The sequence below is a fragment of the Mesoplodon mirus genome, assembly GCF_964341445.2.
Source record: "Mesoplodon mirus genome assembly, chromosome: 5".
Taxonomy (NCBI): Eukaryota; Metazoa; Chordata; class Mammalia; order Artiodactyla; family Ziphiidae; genus Mesoplodon; species Mesoplodon mirus.
The window spans coordinates 37,210,931-37,235,214 of record NC_138980.1 but is presented as its reverse complement, the minus strand read 5'-3'; the positions used below and the strand labels follow the sequence as shown (position 1 = coordinate 37,235,214).

The following is a 24,284-nucleotide window of genomic DNA, read 5'->3' as shown; positions in this document are numbered from 1 at the left end:
CACTCCCCTCAGTTCGGGCCCTCTTTGCCCCTGTGACTCTGATTTACGCTTCCCCTCGTTGTCCCCGAGTCCAGGTCTCCTCTCTGGTTCCTCTAACCATAGTCGTTCTCCCTGCAGAGACCTGCAGTCTCTCCTGAACCCATGTGTCTCTCTCCTTACGTTCAGGGTCGCCCACTTCCTCCCAGCATCCCCTAGTCTGATGCCGTGACTTTGACCCACTACCCTCTCCCCCTAGCACACCCCATTTTCCCTGCCTTCCCCAGCATCTTGGAGCCGCCACCGAGAGCCTTGCTGCAAACCTAGGGTGTTCTCCAGCCTCCCTAAACTCTCCCCATGGCCCTTTTCCCTTCTATCTGGAAACCCTGAGCCAGCCCTGGCGAACCCAAGGCTGTTCTCCTCTTCAGTACCCAAGCCCCTTCCCCCTCCCCAAGCCCAGGACCATTGCGACCCCCCAACATAGGATCATTTATTTCTTCACCCTCCCCTGCTGCCCCTGCCTTCCAGGGGCTCGAAGCCAGGAGAGGCAGTGTGGGGGCAGTGGGGCTGGCAGCCGAAATCCCCGCTGTTAGTGAGGGCAGGTTGGGGCATCCCTGGCTGCCGGCACCACTCAGGCAGCTCTGGCTCATAAGGTGCTGTGTGGCTGTCGGGTTTCAGGGGTGGGGGGGTGGGAGACCACCCCCCCTGCCCATCCCAGCCGCCTGGTGGCCCAGGATCCCTGAGGCCTGTGCTTGGGGGCACCCTCTTACCGCGATTTCCTTTCAGCCTTGGTGTTGCACCTCTTTCTTGAGAAGTAAGGAATAGTTCATGACAGCTGAATGGGGGATTTCTGCAGAGTGGTGTGAGTTCATTTCCCTTGAAGGGACAGAGCTCGTTGCCTCCGATCTGTATTGAGTTAAGAAACAAAACAAAATAAACCTTCAGGGTCCACTTTCAAGGAAGCTGGCCCCTGGGGAAGTCTTGCTGGGCACCCTGTGGGCGTAGAGCATGGCTCCCGCCCCTCACCCCACCCGCCGGGCCCCCCGGGGGGACGTCTCAGGCCCAGCTGTGTCCATTCCCCTTGTGATATGTGGCGCCCTGGCTGGTTGGGTGGCTGTCATCTGTGTGAGCGGTGAGAAGGGGCGGCATTCTGGGTCGGTGACAGAGGGAGACAGCGGTCCTGCTGGGGGTGCGGGGAGCAGGTGAGCACCCTGGGCCAAAGAGAGGCGCCTCACCACTGCCCAGCGCGGCAGTAGCTAGCACTCGGTGGCTGTTTAAACGTAAAAGTACGAGAACGAAAAAGTCGGTTCCCTACAGTTGCACCACCCACATTTTAAGTGCCCAGGAACCACCACTCCTGAGGTGCCGGCCACCTCATTGGGCAGCACGGAGAGGCGACCTTTCCATCAGGGCAGAAGGTTCCACTCGACAGCGCTGGTCTGGATCCTTGCACACGTACTGACAAGTGAAACCGGTCCCAGAGGAAAGCTTGAGCCACCCTGGAGTCTGACTCTCCGTGCCCGGCTGTGTTCTCATGCAGATTTGGGAGAGGCCCAGGAGCTCTGTCCCTTCCTCAGGGGGCAGCAGCCCCTGGGGAGGCAGGAGAGAAGGGGCGGGGGAAACGCTGTGAATCCAGCAGAGTCGGCCTTCTCTGTCTCCCCCATGATGCCCCAAACCTGTGAATGCCTCAGTGTGATGGGAAACAACGGGGCTTCCCCCCCTCCCCCAGGCCCGCTTGCTCTGGGAGACTTTGGTTCTCTTGACCTTCCTGTTGTATTCTCTAGAACTTTCAGGCCCAGCTGAGAAGGGCGATTCTGCATTTGGCTCTGGCTCCCAGGAAAATGTCATTCTGGTACCCTTTGCCTTGACCACACCCCCACCTGTTTGATCCCTTGACCTGTAGCGTGTACTTACACATCTGTCATCTGCGGGATTTGTATTTTTTTAGGGGGGACGTGGTGATGTATTTTGGGGGGCAGGTCTTTGCTCACGCAGGGGGCATGGCTGGGAGCCATGTGATTTATCGCCAAGGATGGTGGGGAAGGAATGGGCGTGGTTACAGACTGAGCAGATGCTGAAAAGATGGAAAGGAGGCTGGGAAGGGAGCCTCAGGGGGCGGGGGGTTGCCTAGGGAGCTAGAAGTGGTATCAGCATCTGGGGAGTCCTGTTCCCCAAAGGACCAGGGAGTCCTCCCTTCACAAAAGCATTGGGACTGGCTGCGAGGTGGGCGGCCGACCCGCTGAGCCACATGGTTGAACTGACGCTGACTCTTCATCTCCTAAGTTTGGATTTGGGAACAGCTGCCTGTGACCATACTCTGCTGTTGCAGAAGAGAGATTTCTTTCTCACGGGGAAGGCCCATTTCATGGATGTGCAAACGCAGGCCCAGGGCAGCTCTGCAAGGAGTCGAGGCCTGGTGGGATGCTTAGGGAGCGCTCGCTCTTCCCCCAGACCTTGCACAGAGAACCTCAGGACTGTGCAGAGTGCTAATGAGAGGGTGACGGGGTCCCCCCCAACCTGGCTCTGAAGCTGTCACAGCAGGTCGATGCCAGGTTTTAAAGTTGTGAAGCATGTTGTAAAGTGCTTGAGAGCAGTGACCAGAGTCCTGCTCCCCTTTGTGTCCCTCGTAGTTTGTAATGCGAAGATTTGCACTTAGCTTCGCCAACTGTTGGTTAAATAAAAGTGACTACGAATCACTGCCTTTGTCACCGGGCCCACCTGGCCGGGTGACAGATGCCTTTATTGGGCTTGTTCGTGTTCAAAATCTCCCAAGACTGCTGCCTGGAGAACTCTGGGGATGGCCGATGCATCATCTACATGTCTGTGTGCGTTTCCTACATATTAATGCATATCCTGTCCCAGGCCTCCCTGGTGGGCTGGTAGGGGTGAGGCTTCCCAGCACCCTGACAGCTCTAAAGATTTTGGGTGTATCTGCACATTCTCACGGTCTACACACTTACCTTAGAGAGTTTCCAGAGGCACATTCATTGAGCCCCTTCTTGTCCCTTTGTCATTAACCTGGTGCCCTGCGTCAGAGAAATGAGGCTGGACGGAGCCCTAAGAGAGTGCAGGGGCAGCCACCAGCCCCCGTGGGCCAGCCGTTAGAGGACCAGGGTCTCCTGGACCAGGGTCTCCTGCGGCTGTCCTGAGAGGTCCCAGCCTCCGGGCAGGCAGTCTCCACTTGAGAGGATTGTCTCAGAGGGACGGTCGTCCTCTCCCTGTCTTGTGCTCTGATACAGTGGCTGCTCCTGGGAGCCCCCCACTGGGTCTAGAGGGAGAAAGTTCTGTGAAGAGCGCTTTCTTTGGGCTTGTGTGGCCGCTGCTCTGTGGGCCCAGCCCCTGTCCCCCTTTGTGGGTGTGTGGACCACGTTGCCAGTGACCCTACTGGATGTCATCAGACTTGGCAAAATCGTCCCAGGCTGATCAGGGAAAAGACCTCTGGGTGCTTCCTCCTCCTGGGAGGGGAGGGGATTGCTCATCTGAGGGAATTAGCTGCAGTAGCCAGACACCAGGCATAATTAGGCCACTTGGTAAAGTGGGAATTCCCTGGGCGGGGGGACGGGGGGGCATCTGGTAAAGAGAATTCCCACCAGAAGATCCGGGGAAATCTTACAGATACACTTGTTGAAGACCTGTCTCCTGGGGCCAGGCTGAGGGCAGGGTTCGAGGGATGCGGGAAGGATCCCGGGAAGCGAGGGCTGTGAGGCCAGCAGCGCTGTTGACACCAGACTGGCTCTCTCTCTGCTGGGTGGGGCCTCCCCTTCCACACCTGCAGGGATCTGTGCTGGCTGATCCGTCTGCCTGGCTCGCAGGACTTAGGATTCTGGCCCTTGGGTTCCAAGTGCCCGCCGCCAGTTGGCCTGGAGCAAGGGCAGTGCCCAGCGGAGGCCCTCAGCCCAAGCTTAACTGTCCCTAGGTGGCCCTGGGAGCCCTTGTGCCACTCCATCTCATCTCGGGTCTTAGGGATGATTTCCCAGAGGTAGAATAGTTAACCCTTTCTGGGGCAGCCTGGAAAGTGCCCCTTTGTTCTGGGCTTTTGTGGGGGCAGTGGGTGGCGAAGTGGCCCCCAAGATGCTGGGACGTGGCAGTGACCAAGGCTGGGCCCTCCCTCTGGAGGCTCTGCGAGGGGCCTCCCAGCAGCCGCGGGGCAGGTGAGGGGCGTCACTCCAGGCAGTGTGGGCTTTTTTTTTTTTTTTTAATTTATTAGTTTTCCTTTTTTCTTTTTTTTTTTTTGGCTGCATTGGGTCTTCGTTGTTGCACACGAGCTTTCTCTAGTTGCGGTGAGCAGGGGGGCTACTCTTCGTTGCGGTGCATGAGCTCCTCATTGCGGTGGCTTCTCATTGCGGAGCATGGGCTGTAGGTGTGTGGGCTTCAATAGTTGGCACGTGGGCTCGGCAGTTGTGGCTCTTGGGCTCTAGAGCCCAGGCTCAGTAGTTGTGGCGCACGGGCTTAGTTGCTCCTTGGCACGTGGGATCCTCCTGGACCAGGGCTTGAACCCGTGTCCCCTGCATTGGCAGGCGGATTCTTAACCACTGCGCCACCAGGGAAGTCCAGCTCGGGCTTATTAATCCAGCCAGCAGCGAGCCTCTCCAGCAGGCGCCCTTCCTGGAGAAGCAGCTGACTGATGTGCTTCAGTTCTCCAGTTCTGCTGGACGGGGAAGGAGTCCAGGTGGATTAAGGAAGGAGGGGGCAGAGCCCGCAGAGGTGGAATTGTCTGAGGTGGAATTACCGTGACTCGCGGAGTCGGAGTAGTTGGCCAGGGCTCAGCTTTGCTTGCCTCCGCTTCAGTGTAGCTGAGTGTCCTACGGAATCAATGATTTCTTTTCTAATATAGTGTCCCCAAATCTGTGATATTCCACCATCTTTACTTCTTAGAAGATTCCAGCATTCAGGAGACACTTCTCCTGGGTGCACTGGCGTATGCAGTCATCAGCACCTGGGGTCTGGGGGTGTCGGGGCTGAGCTGGCACCGGCCCCTGAGGCAGAGATGCCGCCTGGGCGGAGCTTTGGGCACGGCCCGCCGGCTGCAAAGATTACCCATCTCGCTTCAGAACCTTCCTGTTTACTTTGGCCTCTGGAGCGTCTTTTTGGCGCTTCCATTTTCCCCCTCGGATGGAACTGTGGTCTTCCCTTCTTTCACAATCACTGCTCTGCCGGGCTTGCTCATGTGCCCTGGGTAGGAACCCCACGTGATGAGAAATGCCGGGAAGGCAGCTGGGGTTGGAGCAGGGTTGTTAATCTCCGGATTGGTGAACAGCGGAATCTGAGGGGGCATCTCATCACCTAGGAGTTAACTCGAAAGTATTGATACCAGAAGCCGTTCAACAGTGTCCTGTTGTCATTGTGATTAGGTGGATCTGGTTTCCCATAATCCAGGGATTGTGTCCCGACTCCTCAGTGTGAAAACAGGTCAGAGAGAAAGGCAGAGTTTGTTACACACCCGTAAGTGTATGGGGTGATTATGGCCTATTTGGGATCATGTAAATATTGTTGGGGTTTGTTTATCTTGAACGTCGTCCATAAGCAGCGTTCTGCGGATAGAAGCTTGTGGTTGATTCGAGCATGACTTGTTTATCCAGACGTCCAGGCCTTTTCTCCAGCTGTCAGGGGGGTATTTCCCCCCAAATGTCCCCATCCACCCACCCCCGCTCCACCCACCCGGCCTCCATGGGCATCATCACAGCTACCCAGCTGCCCGGGTCTCCTGTCTCTCCTTCTGCATCCGCCCTTGGGTCCTCCCAGTTCTCCTGTTTCAGGCTCCTTTTCCAGCCACTCCCTCTGGTTGCCTCCCAGCAGGCTTGTTGTTGTTGGTCTGTCTGTCCTTTTTGCCTTCAGCCCAGACTGTGTACACAGTTGCTGGGGTGCTTTATCACTTAGATGCTGTTTCCTCCAATCCGTCACCTGCATACCGTTGGCTGTCATTTCTCTAGTGTGGAATCTAAATGCTCCATCCTGATCCCCACCCCTCCCCGCAGTGGACCGGTCCCGGGGGTCTCTGCTCTTTTCCCAAGCAGCCTCACTGGGACTGTCTTCCTGTGCCGGCGGGGTGGGGGGCTCCTGCCCTGTTCTTACACCACTGGGACTGTCGTCCTGGGCCGGCAGGGGAGGGCCTTCTGCCCTGTTTTTACAGTTGTCTCGCTAAGTACCCACTGCCTCCCCGACAGTCTCCATGCATCAGGACCACCCTGTCCTTATCTGTCACCTTGGCCCTTCCCTCTTGGAACGCACCACTTAGAACTCACTGATCTAGGAAGCCTCTCTGGTTTAATCCAGTGTTGATGCCTCGTGCAGCGTGATTCCAGGATAGAGGTTAAAAGGACGGGTGGGATGTGGCCCTGGGGGAGACAGCAGTGAGCAGTCAGGAGCAGGGTCGGGATGAAGCGGCACAGCAGAGTTGGTTGTACACAGACTGCTGTGGAGACGAGGGTCTGGTTGGTTTCCGGTGTGGATCTATCAGAAGGGGCTCTGGAGAGAGTAGCACTTGAGCCAGGGCTTAAGGGACAAGTGGAATTCCAATCAGAGAGAAGTGAGTTAGGGCGCCCCCGGCTGCGGGCCGGAAGGAGCAGAGGTGGATGGGAGTGGACGTTCCCGGTATGTTTGGGGATCGCTGGTGTCTGACTGAGCTGGGATGCAGTGTGTGTGCGTTTTCCTGTGCTTCCTCGGTTCCAGCCTCTAAGGCCTGGCTAGAACTTAGCAGCAGCTTCTTTGTGCGCGAGCACGTGTGTGTGCACGCACGGGGGACTGCAGCGCGGGAAACTTGCACGGCTTTGCGACGTACTCTCTGATCTTGGGTGAAAGCATGGTAAACGAGGAGTACCCCAGACTTGAGGAAGCACAGGTGGGAGATGGGAGGTATGCTGAGGCCTGCGGACTCGATTCTGACCGAGAGCGGTGGGCCCTGCTTTCCTGGCAGTGACCGAGCAGCGAGGGCTGGAAGCGTGGGGAACACGCCGGTGGTGGGTCTGAACGGGGTTTTGGAACCCAGGGAAGAGGCAGGTCCTGGAGGGACTGTGGCCCCAGGGGTGCCTGGGGTCCGGTGGTGAGAAAGAGAGCGCAGAGGGAGGTTTCTGGTCTGGGCCTGGGCTGGTGAGCCCGACAGGGGAGTTTCCTTCCGGATGCGTGGGATCCAGGCCACTGGCCTGCTTGTCCTTGGTTATCTCAATACTTAGGAGCAAGTGTGCACTTGGCCTCTGCTTTCTTTGTAACGTTCTTGATTTTGATACTAGGTGTCAGGCTGTATTTCTGTGAAGTCCAGAGAGGGTTTTAACAGGCCAGAGCGGATGTGTACAGTGGGTCCCTGTCGGCGGTTTCAGCTGGCCTCGCTGGTGCAGGTTCTGTGAAGGGTCGGGGCTCTGCCTGCTTAGTGTGTGTGTGTGTGGCGGGGGGCCGGCACGAGCTGCTTCCTGTCTCAGGCGGGTGGCCAACATGTGTGTGAGGAGGGCAGCGTGGCTGCCGAGGCCGCGGGCCCACCTGCACCTGTCCCCAGCTGGCTTCACACTTGCCCCCCATTCTCACTGTGAACCGCTGTTCTCCTTTGAAAACAAAGCCAGCGTTTGTGCAGGTGACTCGGGTGACCCCAGGGGTCTCTCTTTTCCGGGAGGCACTCTGTGGGATGATGGAGAATGAAAATGCTTTAATCAAGGATGGCAGGATGGCACACTGGCCAAGGGCGTGGCCTTCGGGTGACACACACGCACCTGGGCCTGAATCTCCCTTACAACTCAGCCGCCTCGTGTGTGCCACTCAACAGCTCACTCTTGGAGCCTTGGTTGCCTCATTCGTAGAACGAGGTACAGTCTGCCCTCCGGATCCGTGGGTTCTGCATCCACACAATCAATCCGTTGCGGATCGAAAATATTCGGGAAAACGATTCCCGAAAGTGCCAGTAAGCAACCCTTGAATTTGCTGTGCCCCAGCAACTATTTACATAGTACTTACATGTAGTTACAACTATTTACCTAGCATTTACGTTGTACGAGGTATTATAGGTAACCTAGAGATGATTTAAAGTATGCAGGAGGATATCCGTAGGTTACATGTAAGTGCTAAACCTTTTTACCTAAGGGGCTTGAGCATCTGTGGATTTTGGTATCCTCGGGTCCTGGAAGCAATCCCGCATGGGTACTGAGGGGCGACTGCAGTGGCACCACGGGTCACGCTGTTGTTTTCCGGGAGATCTTGGTGAGGGTTGCTACTCCGGGCAGGGAGCCAGCGCAAGAGGAGAGCAGGCCGACTGCTAGCAGGATGATGTCTGATCATGGAGACTGCTGAGAAGACAGTGTCATAAAGAGCCATGGGGTGGTGGTGGTGCTTTTAGGTTGGGTGGTCAGGGAGGGCTTCTCTGAGGAGGCGACAGTCAAGCTGAGACCTCGGTGACAGGATGGAGCCAGCCGTGGGGAGGCCTGGGGGAGAGCATCCGAGGCAGCAGGAACCACAGGTGCGAAGGCCCTGGGGCAGGGTGGGGAGGAGGCGCGGGGCCCCGTGGGCCTCCTGGCGAGCGAAGGCATGCACAGCCGTCCGGCCCCGTCCACCTGAGCACGTGCAGGCTCCTCCTGCTCCTGTGACCGCGCTGCCCCTGCGCGGGATCCCTTCACTTGCAAGCTCTGTAGGCCACGGGGGGCCGGGGGGAGGGCATGGCCTGCAGCACCCTGCCCTGGGCCCTGCGTTGACCCTGTGCCCGCCTCTCTCTCCCTCCAGTGCACTGTCCAGGTCAAGTTAGAGCTGGGACATCGTGCCCAACTACGCAAGAAGCCCACCACGGAGGGGTTCACGCATGACTGGATGGTGTTTGTCCGCGGCCCTGAGCAGTGTGAGATCCAGCACTTCGTGGAGAAGGTGGTCTTCCGGCTGCACGACAGCTTCCCCAAGCCCAAGCGTGGTGAGTGTCCCCACCCTGGCCGCCTGCCCTCTCCCTGGGGAGCAGGTGGCCTGTACCCCGCAGCCCGAGGCGAGAGCTCGCCCTCCACACAGGGCCTCCACCGTCCCTTCTGCTTCTCCCTCGGCCGCGGACTTGGCTGTAGGGAAAACCCAACGGAGGTGGTGACAGCGTCTTGTGTCATCACTTAGACTCAGGCTCTGAGAAGCTTCCAGAGAATGTAGCCCTGTGGTTGAGGGTGGGAAGGGCGACTTACACCCCCTGGTGAGTAAGCAGGAAGCTGCTTACTGGGCCCACGTTGGAGGAGAGATGCCCTTTAGAGAGCCCGTGGTATGTGGGGCAAAAGCAGAAAAGGCTTGCGTTTCGCCGCTGCCTCCTCCCTGGCTTCACCCCTCAGAGCGCCTGGCCATCTGCGAAGTACAGGGTGACATGCGACCCGGCTGTCTGACAGGGCAGAGAGCCGAGAACTCACCCAGGGCACCCGATCAGAGACCACTTCCTGGGGAATTGGGAGCGAAGTTGGAGGCGATCTTGGGAGCTCTATGGGGGCCGGGCCCTGCCTCCTGTTTTTACCATTCGGTCCCCATGTGAAGCCCAGCCCGTCACAGGGGTCTTGTAAATAGTTCTCGAATGGATGCGTTGATAAAGGAACAAAGGACTCTGTGCTCGGAAAGGGCTTCAGGGCTGGGAGAGCTGTTGCTGGGCTGCTGCCCCCTCTACCCACTCTAGGTGGGCCAGGGGGCCGGGGGTCACGCTGTGACAGCATGGAGCCTCGGGTGGAAGCAGGAGCCCGTCCCGGGACCCGCTGGGGGCCTGGGCCGGCAGGTGTCTTACTGTCCAGTGGGGAAGCGACATGTGTTACAGGAGTAGAAACTCCTGGTTCAGAAGCAGCTCAAGATTCTTTTTCTTCTGGATTCTTCCATCAGCTTTCCGCTGTTCCTTTTCCTTCATTTCTCCCTTCCTGAGTCTTCAGCTTCTCTCCCTTTTTCCTTTTTCCGTCTCTGAGCCTCTTGGAGAGAGCCCACCTGGTTCCTGACAACATCAGGTATCTGTAAAGCACCTGCTAATAATAATAATAGTAATACATGCCACTCATCAGGCACGTCCTGCTCGCAAGCTCTTTTCGTTCACCCTGCGACCCTCTTTTACAGATGGGGAAGCAAGCTCGGGGCCAGGTAAGCTGCCTGTGCTTTAAAGCAGGAGTCTATGTGCTGTGGGCTGAATATGCCTGTTTTTCTTGGCGCTTGGTCATGCCTGTTCATTCTGGGGGAGCCCGTGGTCGCTGTGCCGGGACGCAGAGCAGAAGCCGGGCTGCCCCCTCCTGGCCCAGGTGCCTGCTTTCCCAGACAGCTGCCACTGCAGTTCCTTCACCACCGCCCTCTCCCGTCCCTCCCTTTCTCTCCAGGAGGGGCCCCAGGTGGTGACTCCTATCTACCTTTCAGCTGCTTGTTTCATCTTCCTCCCCTCCGGTCCTTAACCAAGCAGCCGCTAGAAGTAACAGAGCGGCCTACGTTTGTCCTGCCTTTGCTCTGTGCTGTGTGATGCAGGGAGCCCCCCAGGATCCCCTCCCATATCTAGATGCGGAAGCAGGTCCCGAGAGGCCCAGTCACCTGTTTGTGGTCACGAGGAAGCGGCACATTCTCTGAGCTCCCGATGTCTGAAAAATGGGTTTTGAGTGAAGCGCACTCTTTTGAAGTGTCATTTTGCAGACAGAGTTTCAGTAGGTGAATCGTGCATGTTTGCAAAGTCTGTGCGGCCTGTACACAGAGGGCAGCTGCGTCACGTGTATCGAATGGTAAATGCTCACTCACCGTTTGCTTAGTGGTCAGTGAAAAACAGATCAGGTGAAGCAGCCAGTGAATTTCTTATAGGGCTCCAGCCTCTGAAATTATACTTTATGTGCTTAAAAAGTATCTTTTACACCAAAATATACACCCGTAACAGACCCAGCAGAGATGAGCCAGGTGGGATGTTCCCACCTCCCAACTCACCAGCGGTGGTGTCACCCCAGGGGCAACATTTCTAGACCTTCTGGGTCGTGTCCTTCCTTAACACCTTAAAGCAGTAGAAGCAGATTTGCTTCTTATCTCTAGATTTTTCACATTAAAATTTGTTTATTAACTTACTAGCGTGAAGGGTTAGACTTTCTCCTAAGCTTCTCCCCCTTTCATCCCCGACAAGTGAGGGGTTTGTGTCTGGCCATATGGTTTGCTGCTGCATCCTAAGTAATACTTAGGTGCTTACTAAGTATTCGTTGAGAGAACGAATGCATTCTTCAATGCTGTCAACTTTGGCCAAGGTCTCCTGACTTTCCATCTAGGAAGAGAAGGGCAGGAGCACCCCGTCTTCCTTGAACCTTACGTCCCTCCTTCTGGGAGGTACATTTGACTTCGTTAAGGTTGCTCCGCTCCAGGATTAGAGATTAAGTCTAGAAGTTGGTAGCTGGCAAAGGGCACTGACCGTAGTGACTCTCTCCATTGTCGGGCTGGTCGGGATCCTCTCTGAACTCTGGGCCACTCCAAGGAGAACGCTCAAGGTCACGTCAAGGTCAGATGGGCTCTTTTTATCATCCTTGGTTAAAATTTGGCCCCGTTTACTTCGCTTCATATTTGGCCCGTTGCTTCTCTTCCCATCCTTGCATTGTGTCTTTTTCATCAAAGGTGCTTTGCCTTTTTTCCATCCTCCCCATCATTTCATTTATTCAGTGGAGTTTTTTCCCCTTCGAGATATTTCATTCTGGTCTCTTCCTCCTCTAATCAGAACTGGCTCCTCTTTAGCCATCACGCTGGGACTTTCCTTTACTTTTCTCCTGGGGGGATTTACCTAATACCCTTATGTTTTGGTTTATTTTCCTGTTTTACTAGAGTAGTTTCTCAAGAAGCTTCCCAGGAGATTAATTACTGAAGCAATTTCCAAAGAAAGGTGTGTGGGGAATAAACTCCTTGACTCCTAGTGTATTTGAAGTGCCCTTGTTCTGTTCCCACACTTGAATGGTAGTCTAGTTGGGTGTAACGTTCTAGTTGGAGAATTACTATCACTTAGAGCTTTGAAAGTGTCGCTTCGTTGTCTTCTGAGAAGTCTGATGCTATTGGGTTCTTGTTCTGTTGCAGATGACCTGTTTTTTAGTTTTTTGTTTTGTCTTTAGAAGGACTTAAGATGGTTTTTATGACATTGTTTCTGGGGTCTTTTTTGGTTGTGTGTTTGTTCATCATGTTAGACATTTGGTGTCCTTCATTTTATTTTATTTTTTATTATTATTTTTTAAAATATTTTTTTATTTATTTGGCTGTACTGGATCTTCGTTGCTGTGTGAGGGATCTTTGTTGCCACATGTGAGCTCTTTTAGCTGTGGCATGTGGGATCTAGTTCCCTGACCAGGGATTGAACTTGGCCCCCTGCGTTGGGAGTGTGGAGTCTTAACCACTGGGCCACCATGGAAGTCCCGGTGTCCTTCATTTTAGCTTCTATTTCTTTGACAATTTCTTTCCACCTATTTAATTTCTTTTTTTGCATTCTAGGATGCTTATTACATACATAACTTCTCTATGTTTAAGTCTTTTCATCTGTAAAATGGGAACAATTGCATCTGCCTCACAATGTTGTTGGGAGGATTAAATGAGTTAAATGTATAAAGTGCTGAGAATACTGCCTGGCATACAGTAGGTGCTTTATGAATATTAGCTGCTGTTGACATTTGTTTAATCTGCTGAGTTGTTTTTGCACCTTTCACCCTTTTAAAAAAAATGTCTTTTTGCTGTACATTCTGGGAGATTCCATCGACTTTATTTTCTGGTCCTTCTGTTGAATTAAAAAATTATAAGTATGATGTGGCACATATATACAATGGAATATTACTCAGCCATAAAAAGAAATGAAATTGAGCTATTTGTAATGAGGTGGATGGACCTAGAGTCTGTCATACAGAGTGAAGTAAGTCAGAAAGAGAAAGACAAATACTGTATGCTGACACATATATATGGAATTTAAGAAAAAAAAATGTCATGAAGAACATAGGAGTAAGACAGGAATAAAGACACAGACCTACTAGAGGATGGACTTGAGGATATGGGGAGGGGGAAGGGTAAGCTGTGACAAAGTGAAAGAGCGGCATGGACATATATACACTACCAAACGTAAGGTAGATAGCTAGCGGGAAGCAGCCGCAGAGCACAGGGAGATCAGCTCGGTGCTTTGTGACCGCCTGGAGGGGTGGGATAGGGAGGGTGGGAGGGAGACGCAAAAGGGAGGGGATATGGAAACATATGTATATGTATAACTGATTAAATTTGTTATAAAGCAAAAAATAAAAAAAAATAAAAAAAAATTATAAGTACTATATTTGTACTAAGGTCTAAGAGCCCTTTCTTACTCTCTAATTTTCCTTTTTAAAAGTATTTTGTTTTCATTTGTTGAGCAAGTCTTGCATCTGAGGGCATTGACTCTAGGTTTTTGTTTTTGTTTTCCTTTTCCCAAGTTCTCTTGTGGTCCCCAAAGTATTCCTGTTTCTCTGGCCTCTTTCCTCCAAGTGGGAACTCTTACCGAGTGCTCTCTTCAGGGCAGGATGGGTTCGCTTTACCGGTGGCTTCTGGTTAGGGACGTGGGTCCCCCCAGTTTCCTGAATGAGAAGGGCCTGACTCAGGGGGTGGGGTGGGGGAAGGTCGCAGGAGGGATACCCAGGGCTATTGTTCCAGTCACGGCCGCTCTGTTTGGCTTTTTTTTTTTTTTTTTTTTTAATAACTGCTTTACTGAGGTATGAGTCACACATGATAAAATTCACCCTTAATGTGTACGATCCGCGTGTCTAGTGTGTTCATACAGTGGCTCAACCATCACCTCTCTCATTCCAGAATGTTTTCATCAACCCAAGAAAAACCCCTAGCCGCCCACTCCCCACCCCCACCCTCCACTGTGCCTGCGGACGCCCCAGCCCAGGCCTCCCGGGGCTCAGGCCCCCCTTGCAGCGCCTGTGCCATGTCCCCGGCTGCAGCTTCCTCTTCCTGTTTCCTTGCCCAGCATGCTCTCACCCACTTTCTGCCTTCTAGAAAGTTCTTGGCTGCTCACATCGCCTCCCTCCCCATTACTCTCCCGGCATTATTTGGTTTCCTACTAGCCTCGCTTTGCTTGCCATGGGCCCTCAGGTGGGACGGCAGGCAGGCCGGTGGTGCCTGCTCGGTCTCCCATGTCTGGAAACCTGTACTCTGGCCCCTGTGCCCCGTCTCTGAACGGATAAGGTGGTTTTCAGCCTGGGAGTGCCCGTTCTCCGAGAGGCCTTTGGAGAGAGATTGAGAAATGCAGAGCAGGGTCCCTTCCCTGAAGGGGTTTGTCGTCTGGTAGAGAGATGAAGATCAGAGGTGACACGAGTGGAAGTAAGTGACCTGGGGGTCAGAGGCCGAGGGAAGCCAGGGCTGTCCCTGTGGGAGGGGGCCCTGACTCGGGCCTTCATGGCTGAGGGGATTCAGACTGGGGGTGGGCGGGGGGAGATGGACATGGGGGTGGAGCGTGCAGGCAGGTCCCCGGTCCCTCCGTCCTCTGCTGGGGGATTGTGCAGCGAGAACAGGCCACCCTTCCTCTCTACTTCCTCTTTCCTTCCTGGATGCAGGTTAATTCAGCAAGCAAGCAGGTGCCCGGCCCTGTGTGAGGCTGGGGCACATGAGGCAGACTGAAGGCCACTCACAGTGGGGGGACTTGGGCACTAGGTGGGCAGGGTTCACGCAGCTGGAGAAACCCCCCCTTAGTCTGCTCAAACGGGATCGAGAGACTCGGGGAGAGGCGGGCCGTGACCTGGCCTCCCTGCCCAGATTTCTTCCTGTCCCTGGACAGGCCTCTCACTTCAGTAGATGACCTGGCAGAGGTGTGACATGTGGCCCGCTCAGCGGTATTTGACAGATATATAGTGAATGTTTCCAAAAGATCTGGCCGTGGTGCTGGCCCTGGGGGTGTCACACTGAGTGAACTGGAACTCGTGTAGGATTGAGGAAGGTGGAGACAGTAAGCACGAGGGGTCCTGAGACCAAGTGACACAGGACGCTCGGGGCCGGAGGAGGGAGCCCCAGCCTGGAGCTTGATGGGGGGCGGGGGCTGCTGCTCAGTGAAGGGGTCCCAGAGGAAGTGCTCTGTGATCTGAGAGGGGCAGCGCGGCAGGGCTGGTGAGAGATGAGCCTGGAGGGGATGGAGCGCCGTGCAGGCCCCCTGGAGCGGCTGGAAGTTGGTCCTGAGGGCAGTGGGGAGCCATCAGGGGACACACGTCTGTGATTCACAGGGGTCCTTCCCGCGGCCCCTGCAGAAGATGCCTGGGAGCAAGCCTGAGGCAGGCCGGCTGGTGAGGGGCTGGAGCGGAGGCTCAGGGCACCAGGCAGCGGGGTGCAGCCCAGAGATGTTTGGAGGTGGCCTTCACAGCGCTTGGTGGCGGGCGAGCCGTAGGGGCAGGAGGGGCTGAGGCGTCCTCGGGGCCTCGGGGGAGCGGTGGACAGCTGGGGCCCTGACCTGCACGATGCCGGGAGCTGTGGGCTTCAGAGGGAACGAGGCGGTGTCTTGGGGCGGGCTGCCTCGGGCATGCCCAGCCAGCACCTCCAGGAGGCTGTCTGAGGAGCAGCAGGATAGGAGCTGGCTCGAATAGGGATTTGGGGCCGAGGTCAACCCCACAGTGTCCCCAGGCTATCTGGGCCACCGCCCGTTGACCCAGCCTGCAGGCAGGGGCACTCCTTACTTCCAGGGGGGCTGACCGTCAGACTGAAGGTGACTGAGCTTACTCCTGGGGACCAGAGGTGTCCCTTTGGCCTCTGGCGTCAGCCAGGCACCTGACACTGTCAGATGCGGATAGTGGTGGAGTGACTGCACGAATGAGCGAGTGCAGCGTTTGGTAGCAGTAGTGACTCTGTGCGGGCCCCGAGGTCAGGTGACAGTACTCAGGGCGCTCAGCCGAGGCAGCCCGGCTACTGCTGCCCCCCGGGAGGCTGTGCTGCGGGGGCGGTGGGTCCCACGGCCGGGTCGGGACGGCCCCCTCGCCCCTGGCAGGGAAGTCCGTCCAGCTGAGCACACCTCGCGCCCCGGGCTGTGGGGACTGGAGCCTGAAGTGCAGGCTGAGCCCTCCTGGGGGACGTGGGGGGAGCGGGAGCTGGGCTTGGAGGGCAGGTGGCTGGTGCAGGGGCTCCCCCGGGGGAGCCCCGGGGGCCGGCTTACCCGTCAGTCCGCGCAGCTCCCTGGAGCCCCGCCCCTGTGGTTTGCAGAGCGGGGTCCTGTGCGAGGCTGTCCAGCCAGCCCTGGCCTTGAGGGTCCCCAGTTACTCTAAACCCACCCCCTCACCAGTTTTGTTTGCGCAGATAGATGAGACACGTGAGATGTTTGAGGTATATGATATTTTAAATTATTTAAATTATTTTTTTTTAAGAAAAATCTTACAAGGTTTTAATTTTTAAAAAGTCATGTTTCATTATGTTCCAATGCACTTTTCCGGCAATTTTTGGCCCCCTTAAGACTTACAGTACAGACATACGTCTGTACAGGTTTTAATCGTTGGCAGGATCCTTTCCTATCTCCGGGTCTGGTTGCCTCGGGAGAGGGAGGGGCGGAGGACAAGGGGGATTTGATCTGTACTGTTCTGATTTCTTTTCTTGCGTGCGGGAGAACAATATTGTCACATTACTTGCATGATGACAGCATACCTGTCAAAACATTGACAGTTCATCATCGAGGGTGAGACTGCGGGAGATGGTTTTACCTCTATTTTACTGTTCTTCTTAGTTTCTTTCTCCCCCTCCATCTCTCATCACTCGTCACCTGGGAATGCTTTGCTTAGGTGCTGAGGTGGAACCCAGGCGAGCCCCCGCTGGGACCGGGCCATCTCCATCTCCTGGAGTCCATGTCCCTGGCCCCAAGCGGGGCCTCGGTGTCCATGTTTGAGTGGGCGATGGCAGGAGGAGGGCACGGCAGAGTGCCTGCCCTGCTGGGAGACCAGGGGCCCCCTGGCCCGGCGCCTCGCTGAGCCGCACTGCTGTGCTGCCCTGAGTCGGTGGAACCTGTGTGGCCCGTGGCCGGTGCTGGCTGCGGTGCGGTAGCTGGTCTCATGCCCCTTCCCCAGCGCTCTCCCACCCTGGCGCCACGGGGTCACCTTTCTCCTGCTCCGCTGCTTCTCTTCCTCTTGACCCCTTTGACATGGAACGGGGCCTGGGGTTTCCCATGCTGGGGGAGCTGGCCTCCTAGTGCTGACAGCGGTTTTCCCTTTCTTTTCAGTGTGCAAGGAGCCCCCGTACAAAGTGGAGGAGTCGGGTTACGCAGGCTTCATCATGCCCATCGAGGTGTACTTCAAGAACAAGGTAGGAGTCCAGTTAGCAGTAAGGAGGATGCACAGCTCACACAAGGGCCAGTGGGACCGGAAGCGCCGGGTGGATGTTGGCATGTGTAGCAGAGACTGCATGTTGTGCGCCCGTGGGCGGAGCGTCGCGCGCATCCCTCCCGTGGTGGCGGGGCCGGGGAGCCGGGCACGTTGCGGCGGCAGGTGGGGGAGCACCGGGGCCCGTCGCCGTAAGTCGTCCTGAAAGTGGCGGGGTCCCCGGCTCAGCTGCCACGTGCTGGGGCGGGGCCGGAGTCTGTGGCCTGTCCTAGAGGGGTTGTCACCTCGCGGGAGGAGGGGCGAAGATCTGGAAATTATTAGATGTCTGACAGTGGGCTGTTGGTTGGATGCACTTATGCATCTTCTGAACAGAATCTTTGACGACCTTGGGGGAAAGAGCTTTTAATGTTGTTGAATGAGGAAAGCAAGTTATATGTGTGTCATTTATAGAAAAAAGGAATTATATACATGAAAGATGTTAGCAAAGGTAATCTGGGTGGCAGGATCACAGCGGGGTTTTGTACTATTTCTCTCCATGTGTATTTTCTAAACATTTACAATGAAAAAAATAGAAATAGTCATCCGTTCAGGCTGCTGTAACAGAATACTGCACACTGGACGGCTCATAAACAACAGAAATTGTTTGCTCAGCATCCTGATGGCTGGAAGTCTGGGATCGGGTGCCGGTGTGGTCGGGTGAGGGCTGTCCTTCGTCCTCTGGGTCACAGGCTTCTTGCTGTGCCTTCACAGAGTGGAAGCGGTGAGGGGCCTAGGGGCTCTTTCTGGAAGTGTTAATCCCATTCCCGAGGGCTCCATTCTCGTGACTTAAGCCCCTCCCAGCACCATCACGTGGGGGGTGGGAGTCAGCGTAGGAATTGGCGGGGGACACATTCAGGCCATAGCTTTTTTTTTTTTTTTTTAAAGCCCAGTAACCAACATTTAACAGTTGCCTCCCTGGCAGCGTGCCTCTGCTGATCCTCACAGGTGCCACCAAGCAGCCAGCGGTGACCTTCGCTGGCTCCAAGGTGGCTGGCTGGCTGGTGCTCCTCCACAAGTCCAGCTAGACTGTCTGTGGGCGGCTCTGCCATCTTTCAGGAAGGACATCCCCCTGGGGGGCCCAAGGGTGCCACCACTCACTTAACGAGCCCCTTGTTCTGAGAACCCGTGGCGTCAGAGGCCTCTGGGGTGGAGCTCAGGTTGGCACCGCGGTCCCCTGGGCACCAAGGGCTATCTCAGCGGTTGCGGCTCAGCGGGATTTGGCGGCGGGGCCTGTGGGTCATCCTGAGGCTCTCTGGGCGTCGAGGCCTGAGAGTCCCGGTGACTGGCCACTGTTGAGAGGAGAGCCCAGCCTGTCTGCACGGGTGGGGGATGGATACTGCACCCTGAGGGGGCTGGCGCCCTGCAGCTTAGGGACCATGCTCAGGGAGGCCTCCTGCTGCTCCGGGAGTGTGGAGAAGGGGGTGTCCACGTGGGGCGGGGGGCCAGTGCTGGGGTGAGTCCAGGGGCCCCCCGTGGGGAGGCTGTGCAAACGGGATGCTGATTGTAGCCCCTCTGGGTGGTTAGGGAGACAGTGAGTCCGCTGGGAGGGAGCGCTGAGCCGCGGGTGCCTTGGTATCTGCAGGGTTGGGCGCTGGGTCCGGCATGGCCCCGTGAGCCCTTTCTCAAGATAAGTGCTGGGTGCTCTCCTGTGCCCTGCATCCCGTTACTAGAATCCTCTGTTCCTGGTGGGGGCGTTGCCCTCAGGGCTGTAGCGGGCAGCCCTGCGCTGCAAGGCCCATCGCGGGAAGGGGTGCAGGTCCCGTCACAGGTCCTGTGGGGTGCGTGTGCTGTGCCAGGCGTTCTGCTGAGCGGTGCTTATTACTTAGTACCCGGACAGGCCCCGGAGGACGGTGATCTCCCCAGTCTGGATGAAGGGGCGCCTGCATGCCCAGTCGTGTGGGCAGGGCTGCACCATGATTGGAGAAGCTGGGGTTTGGACCAGCGGAGCGTGTGTTCACACGTGCGCACCCATTGCTTCAATACCTGAGACAGGCGTGACCCGGGATGGCAGCTCCTCATGAATTCTGTTGTTTACTTGCTTCTGGGTGACAGGGACAGTATTGTTTTATGTATCGTGTCGTACAGATGTTGTCTAAACGTGGGTCCCTGTTGAGGGACGTGTGTGGAAAAGTGAGTGCCGGTTCATGGCAAAAGCAGCTTCTGCAGGCGTGGGATGCGTGTGAACCAGGGACATCGTGAGAGCGTCTGCTGGTGACTTTTCCCCCCTGCCATAGGCAAGGGCTGCCGTTGGGTTTCAGCCCTGCCTTACTGTTCAGCTGTCAGTAAGGTGAGCTGATCTTTGTCCTGCTAACAAGAGGCGGAGCAACTGTGGACAGCCCACTTCTCTTGGCCCCAGTTTCTCTGTCCACGAGATGGGTTCCTAATTGTGTCTGCTTCTCAGGCTGTTGGGAAGATTTGGAGTGATGGAAGGTAGAGCGTGTGGCCCGGTACCCAGCACAGAGTAAGGGCTTCATCCACGTGTGTCGTTGATGTCACTGCTGGGTCCGCCTGGGTGAGCGGGGTGAGTGGAGCAGGCAGCCTCTGAGGCCTTCAGGCCCCAGGATGACGTTTGGCCTCTCCGGACAGTGGGGGGATCTGCACCCAGAGCAGAAAGGACGCTTTCTCAGACGCGGGATGTTTTCTCGTGTGAGCGTGAGGCGTTCTAGCCTCAGTGGCACTGGCTGTGAAATGGAGAAATTCTGTGTTATGTGGTGTTTGGCGCTAAAATTTATCAGAGGCCACGTTCCGTTTGACCTGTTGGCAGGATGTTCTTTTACAGATAAAGCCCTCCTTTCCCCCAAGCGAAGAAAAGAAGCGGTGTGGGGGATGGGTCTGTCTGACTTAATAAAAGTATAATCTCCGTGTGTCTTCTTTTTTTTAATACTTTTTAAATATTTATTTATTTATGTGGCTGCGCTGGGTCTTAGTTGTGGCATGTGGGATCTTTAGTTGCCACACGTGGGCTCTTAGTTGCAGCATGTGGGACCTAGTTCCCTGACCAGGGGTGGAACCCGGGCCCCCTGCATTGGGAGCGTGGAGTCTTTAGCCACTGCGCCACCGAGGACGTCCGTTGAGCGGTTTTTACTCACATGCTTCTGACTCCAAATGCACAGTGTCCTTCCCAGCACCTCCCCTCCGGCTCTGATTCTCCAGGCACCATTGGAGTATCCAGCAGTTTAGTTCGCTTCTGACACTAGCCACTCGAATTAGCGCAGACCTGCATGTCAGGGGTCAGCCCCACAGGGCTGTCCCCAGTTCAGATGACAGCCACAGATCTGCACTGTGCCTCCTGTACTTCTGACGGATCAGCTATCCATCGGGGGTTCCCACAACCCCTCAGGTTCCGGAATTTGCTAGAACAGCTCACAAAACTCCGATCAGCATTTTACTCCCTGTTTCCGGTTTAGTGTATGGGATGTAATTCAGGAACAGCCAGGTGGGAGAGAGGCAGGGGGCCCGGTGTGAGCAGGGGTGGGCTTCTGGGGCCTCTCTTTCCATGCACCGCCCTCCTGGCACCTCCACGCTCACCTGCCCTCCCTGAGGTCTCCGAACCCCGTGTTTAGGGGTTTTATGGAGTCTTCGTTGTGTAGGCATGAGTCAGTCAGTCATTGGCCACTGCTGACTGACTCAACCTCCAGCCCTCCCCCTCCCCGGAGCTTGGAGGTCGGGAGGGGGGATGAGCTTCTAATCAAGACTTTGTCTTTCTGGGGACCAGCCCCATCCTGAAACCATCTAGGGATCCACCAAGAGCCGCCTCGTTAGAACAAAAGACGCTCCTGTCACCCCGTCACTCAGGAAATTCCAAGACCGGGAACTGAGGACAAATGCCAAATATCTTTCTATGATGCCACAATTGTAAAATAAAATTTTTATTGAGGTGAAATTCACGTAACGTGCAGTTAAGCGTTTTACAGTGTACAGTTCAGTGGCATTTAATGCATTCATAATGTTATGCAGCCACTGCCTCTTTAGTTTCAAATTTTTCATCTCCCCGTCCCCCCGACCCTCATCTTCTGGGAGCCTCTAATCTGCTTTCCGTCTATGGATTTGCCTATTCTGGATATTTCATACAAAACGAATCATACAACATGTGTCTTTTTGTGTGTGGCTTCTTTCACTTAGCATAGTGTTTTCAAGGTTCATTCAAGTTGTAGCATGTGCCAGTACTTCATTCCTTTTTATGGCTGAATGAAAGATTCCACTGTATGGAGATACACACGTATATACAGTTGATTTTCGTTACTCGAAATAGTTATGCTCTCTGTAAGGTCACCAGGAGCATGGAGTTAGTGAAAACTGAATGGTTGCTACAGGGGGCCTAAAGGGTTAAGTTCCTGCGAGCCTCTGGTCACAGTTTTGTCAACTGATGCATACATAAACTTGTTTCCTGAGTGCTTCTGTTTGAAGCCTTCTTATTTACTGTACACTGTTGATTCATTAACATTGAACTCACAGCCCAAGCACCATCATTCATGCCTGAACCAAGCTTGTCCAGCAGGCATATTTTCTCTGTAAGGCACATCACAGCCCTCCTGGGCTTGGGAACCCTAGACAGCACTTCAGCACTGTGCTTGGGGCCATTTCAGATGGCAGAAGCACAAAAATTTGGTAAAAATGGCACTACATACATGGTGAAAAGGCCACTCGTTCAGTGTGAGAACTGCACGGGAAGGCCGAGTGCAGCTTGTTTCACAGCAGCCGGGGACGAGCCTGCAGCCAGCTGCTTTCTCATCACTTGGTGCCTGTCTGCAAGTGGACATGAAAGCCACGAGGACTGATTTTGGGTTTATAGGTAATTTTAGTGAGTAGCTGAATACAGAAACAGGGAACGCACGAATATTGAAGATCCACTGTGCCACAGTTTGTTTATCCACTCATCTGTTTGTAGACGTCTGGGCTGTTTCCGCCTACTCGCTGCTGTGACTCATGCTGCTGTGGACGTGCGTGGAAGTGTACATGTTTGCGTTCCAGTCTCCAGTTCTGTGGAGCGTATGCCTAGGAGTGGAATTGCTGGGTCATGTGGTAATTCTGTGTTTAACTTTTTTGAGGACCTGGCAAACTCTTCTCTACATATTCCCACCAGCAATGTAGGAGAGTTCCTATTTCTCCCCATCCTCAACAGTGCTTGTTATTTCCTGTTTTTGTTTTGTGGTAGCCATCGAAGTGGGTGTGAAGTGGTATCACGTTGAGGTTTTGATCTGCATTTCCTTAATGACAGTGGTGGTGAACATCTCACCTGCTGTTGGCCATTTATGTATTATCTTCTTTGGAGAAATGGCTGTATACATCTTTCGCCCATTTTTTTAGTGTTTATTTTTTGAATTGTTAAGTTGTAAGAGTTTTTAATATATTCTGGGTATTAAACTCTTACCGGATGTGTGATCTGCAAATGTTTTCAGCCATTCTTTGGGTTTTTATCACATTCTGATAATGTTCTTTGATACACAGACGTTTTTAATTTTTATGAAGCTCAAGTTATCTACTTTTCTTCTTCTGTTACACTTTTGGTGTCAAATCTCAGACTCCATCGCCAAATCTGAGGTCATGAAGATTTACCCCTATGTTTCCCTGTACTAGTTTTATAGTTTTAGTTCTTATATTTAGATAGTTGACCCATTTTGAGTTAATTTTTGTGTGTGGGATGAGGTAGGGTCTAACTTCATTCTTCTGCATGTGATCGTTCTGTTGTCCCCGCACCATTTGTTGAAGAGATTGTTTTCCCCCGTGAGTGGCTTTAGCATCCTTGTTGAATATCAATTGGCTGTGTATGGTTGGTTTTATTTCTGGACTCTCAATTCTATTCCATTGGTCTTTATGTCTGTCCTTATACTAGTACCATACTGTTTTGATTACTGTAGTTTTGTAGAAAGTTTTGAAATCAGGATATGTGGGTCCTCCAACTTTGGGGGTTTTTTGTTTGTTTTTTTAATATGGTTTTGGTTTTCTTGGGCCTCTTGGGGTTACGTATGAATTTGACACTTGGCTTTTCCATTTTTGCAAAAAAGACCACTGAAATTTTGATACAGATTGCATTGAATCTGTAAATACTTTGGAGACATTACCATCGTAACAATATTGAAGTCTTCCAATCCAAGAACATGGGATGTCTTTCCGTTTGATTGGGTCTTCTTTAATTTCTTTCAGAAACATTTTGTACTTTGCAGTGTACAAGTATTTTACTTTCTTGGTTAAATTTATTCCTAGATATTTTACTCTGTTGCATGCTATTGTAAATGGAATTGTTTCCTTAATTTCCTTTTGGAATGTTTATTGCTGGTATATAGAAACATAACTGATTTTTGTGTGTGTTGATCTTGTACCCTGCAACTTTACTGAATCTGTTTATTATCTTTAGTAATTTTTTGTGGCTTCTTTGGGATTTTCTACATAAAAGATACCTGCAAATGGAGATAGTTTTGCTTTTTTCTTCTGTTTGGATGCCTTTTTTCTTTTTCTTGCCTCATTGATCTGGCTAGGACTTCAGTACAGTGTTGAATAGTAATGATGAAAGTGGTCTTTCTTACTTTGTTCCTGACCTTTGAGGGAAAATGTTCAGTCTTTTACCACTGAGTATGATGTTAGCAGTGGTTTTTTTCATAAATGCCCTCTATCAGGTTAAGGAAGTCCCCTTTTATTCCTAGTTTACTGAGTGTTTTCACGAAAGGGCATAACATTTTTTCAAGCACTTTTTCTGCCTCTGTTGAGATAATCATGTGGGTTTTTTTCCTTTATTTTTATTAATGTGGTATATTACAATGATTGAACCATTCCTGCATTCCTGGGATAAATTTCCACTTGGTTATGTGTATAATCTTTTTAAATGTGCTGTTGGATTCGTTTTGCTAGTATTTTTTTGAGAATTTTATATTCACAAGGAATATTGATCAGTAGTTTTCTTGTGGTATTTTTGTCTGGCTGTTTTATTCCTAGTTTACTGAGTGTTTTCATGAAAGGGCATAATGTTTTTTCAAACACTTTTTCTGCCTCTGTTGAGATAATCATGTGGGTTTCTTTATTTTATTAATGTGGTATATTACAATGATTGAACCATTCCTGCATTCCTGG

General features: G+C 53.5%; 1 protein-coding gene across 3 annotated transcripts in view; it reads left to right on the top strand.

Moving 5' to 3' along the window:
- Positions 1–24,284, top strand: part of MLLT1 (MLLT1 super elongation complex subunit) — a 120,577-nt gene that overhangs the window by 56,451 nt on the left and 39,842 nt on the right. For all 3 annotated transcript variants that reach the window (XM_082622746.1, XM_082622747.1, XM_082622745.1), the window contains exons 2-3: positions 8,674–8,854; positions 17,081–17,163. In XM_082622746.1, coding sequence (XP_082478872.1) covers positions 8,674–8,854; positions 17,081–17,163 — 264 coding nt within the window. The remainder of the gene's footprint in view (positions 1–8,673; positions 8,855–17,080; positions 17,164–24,284) is intronic.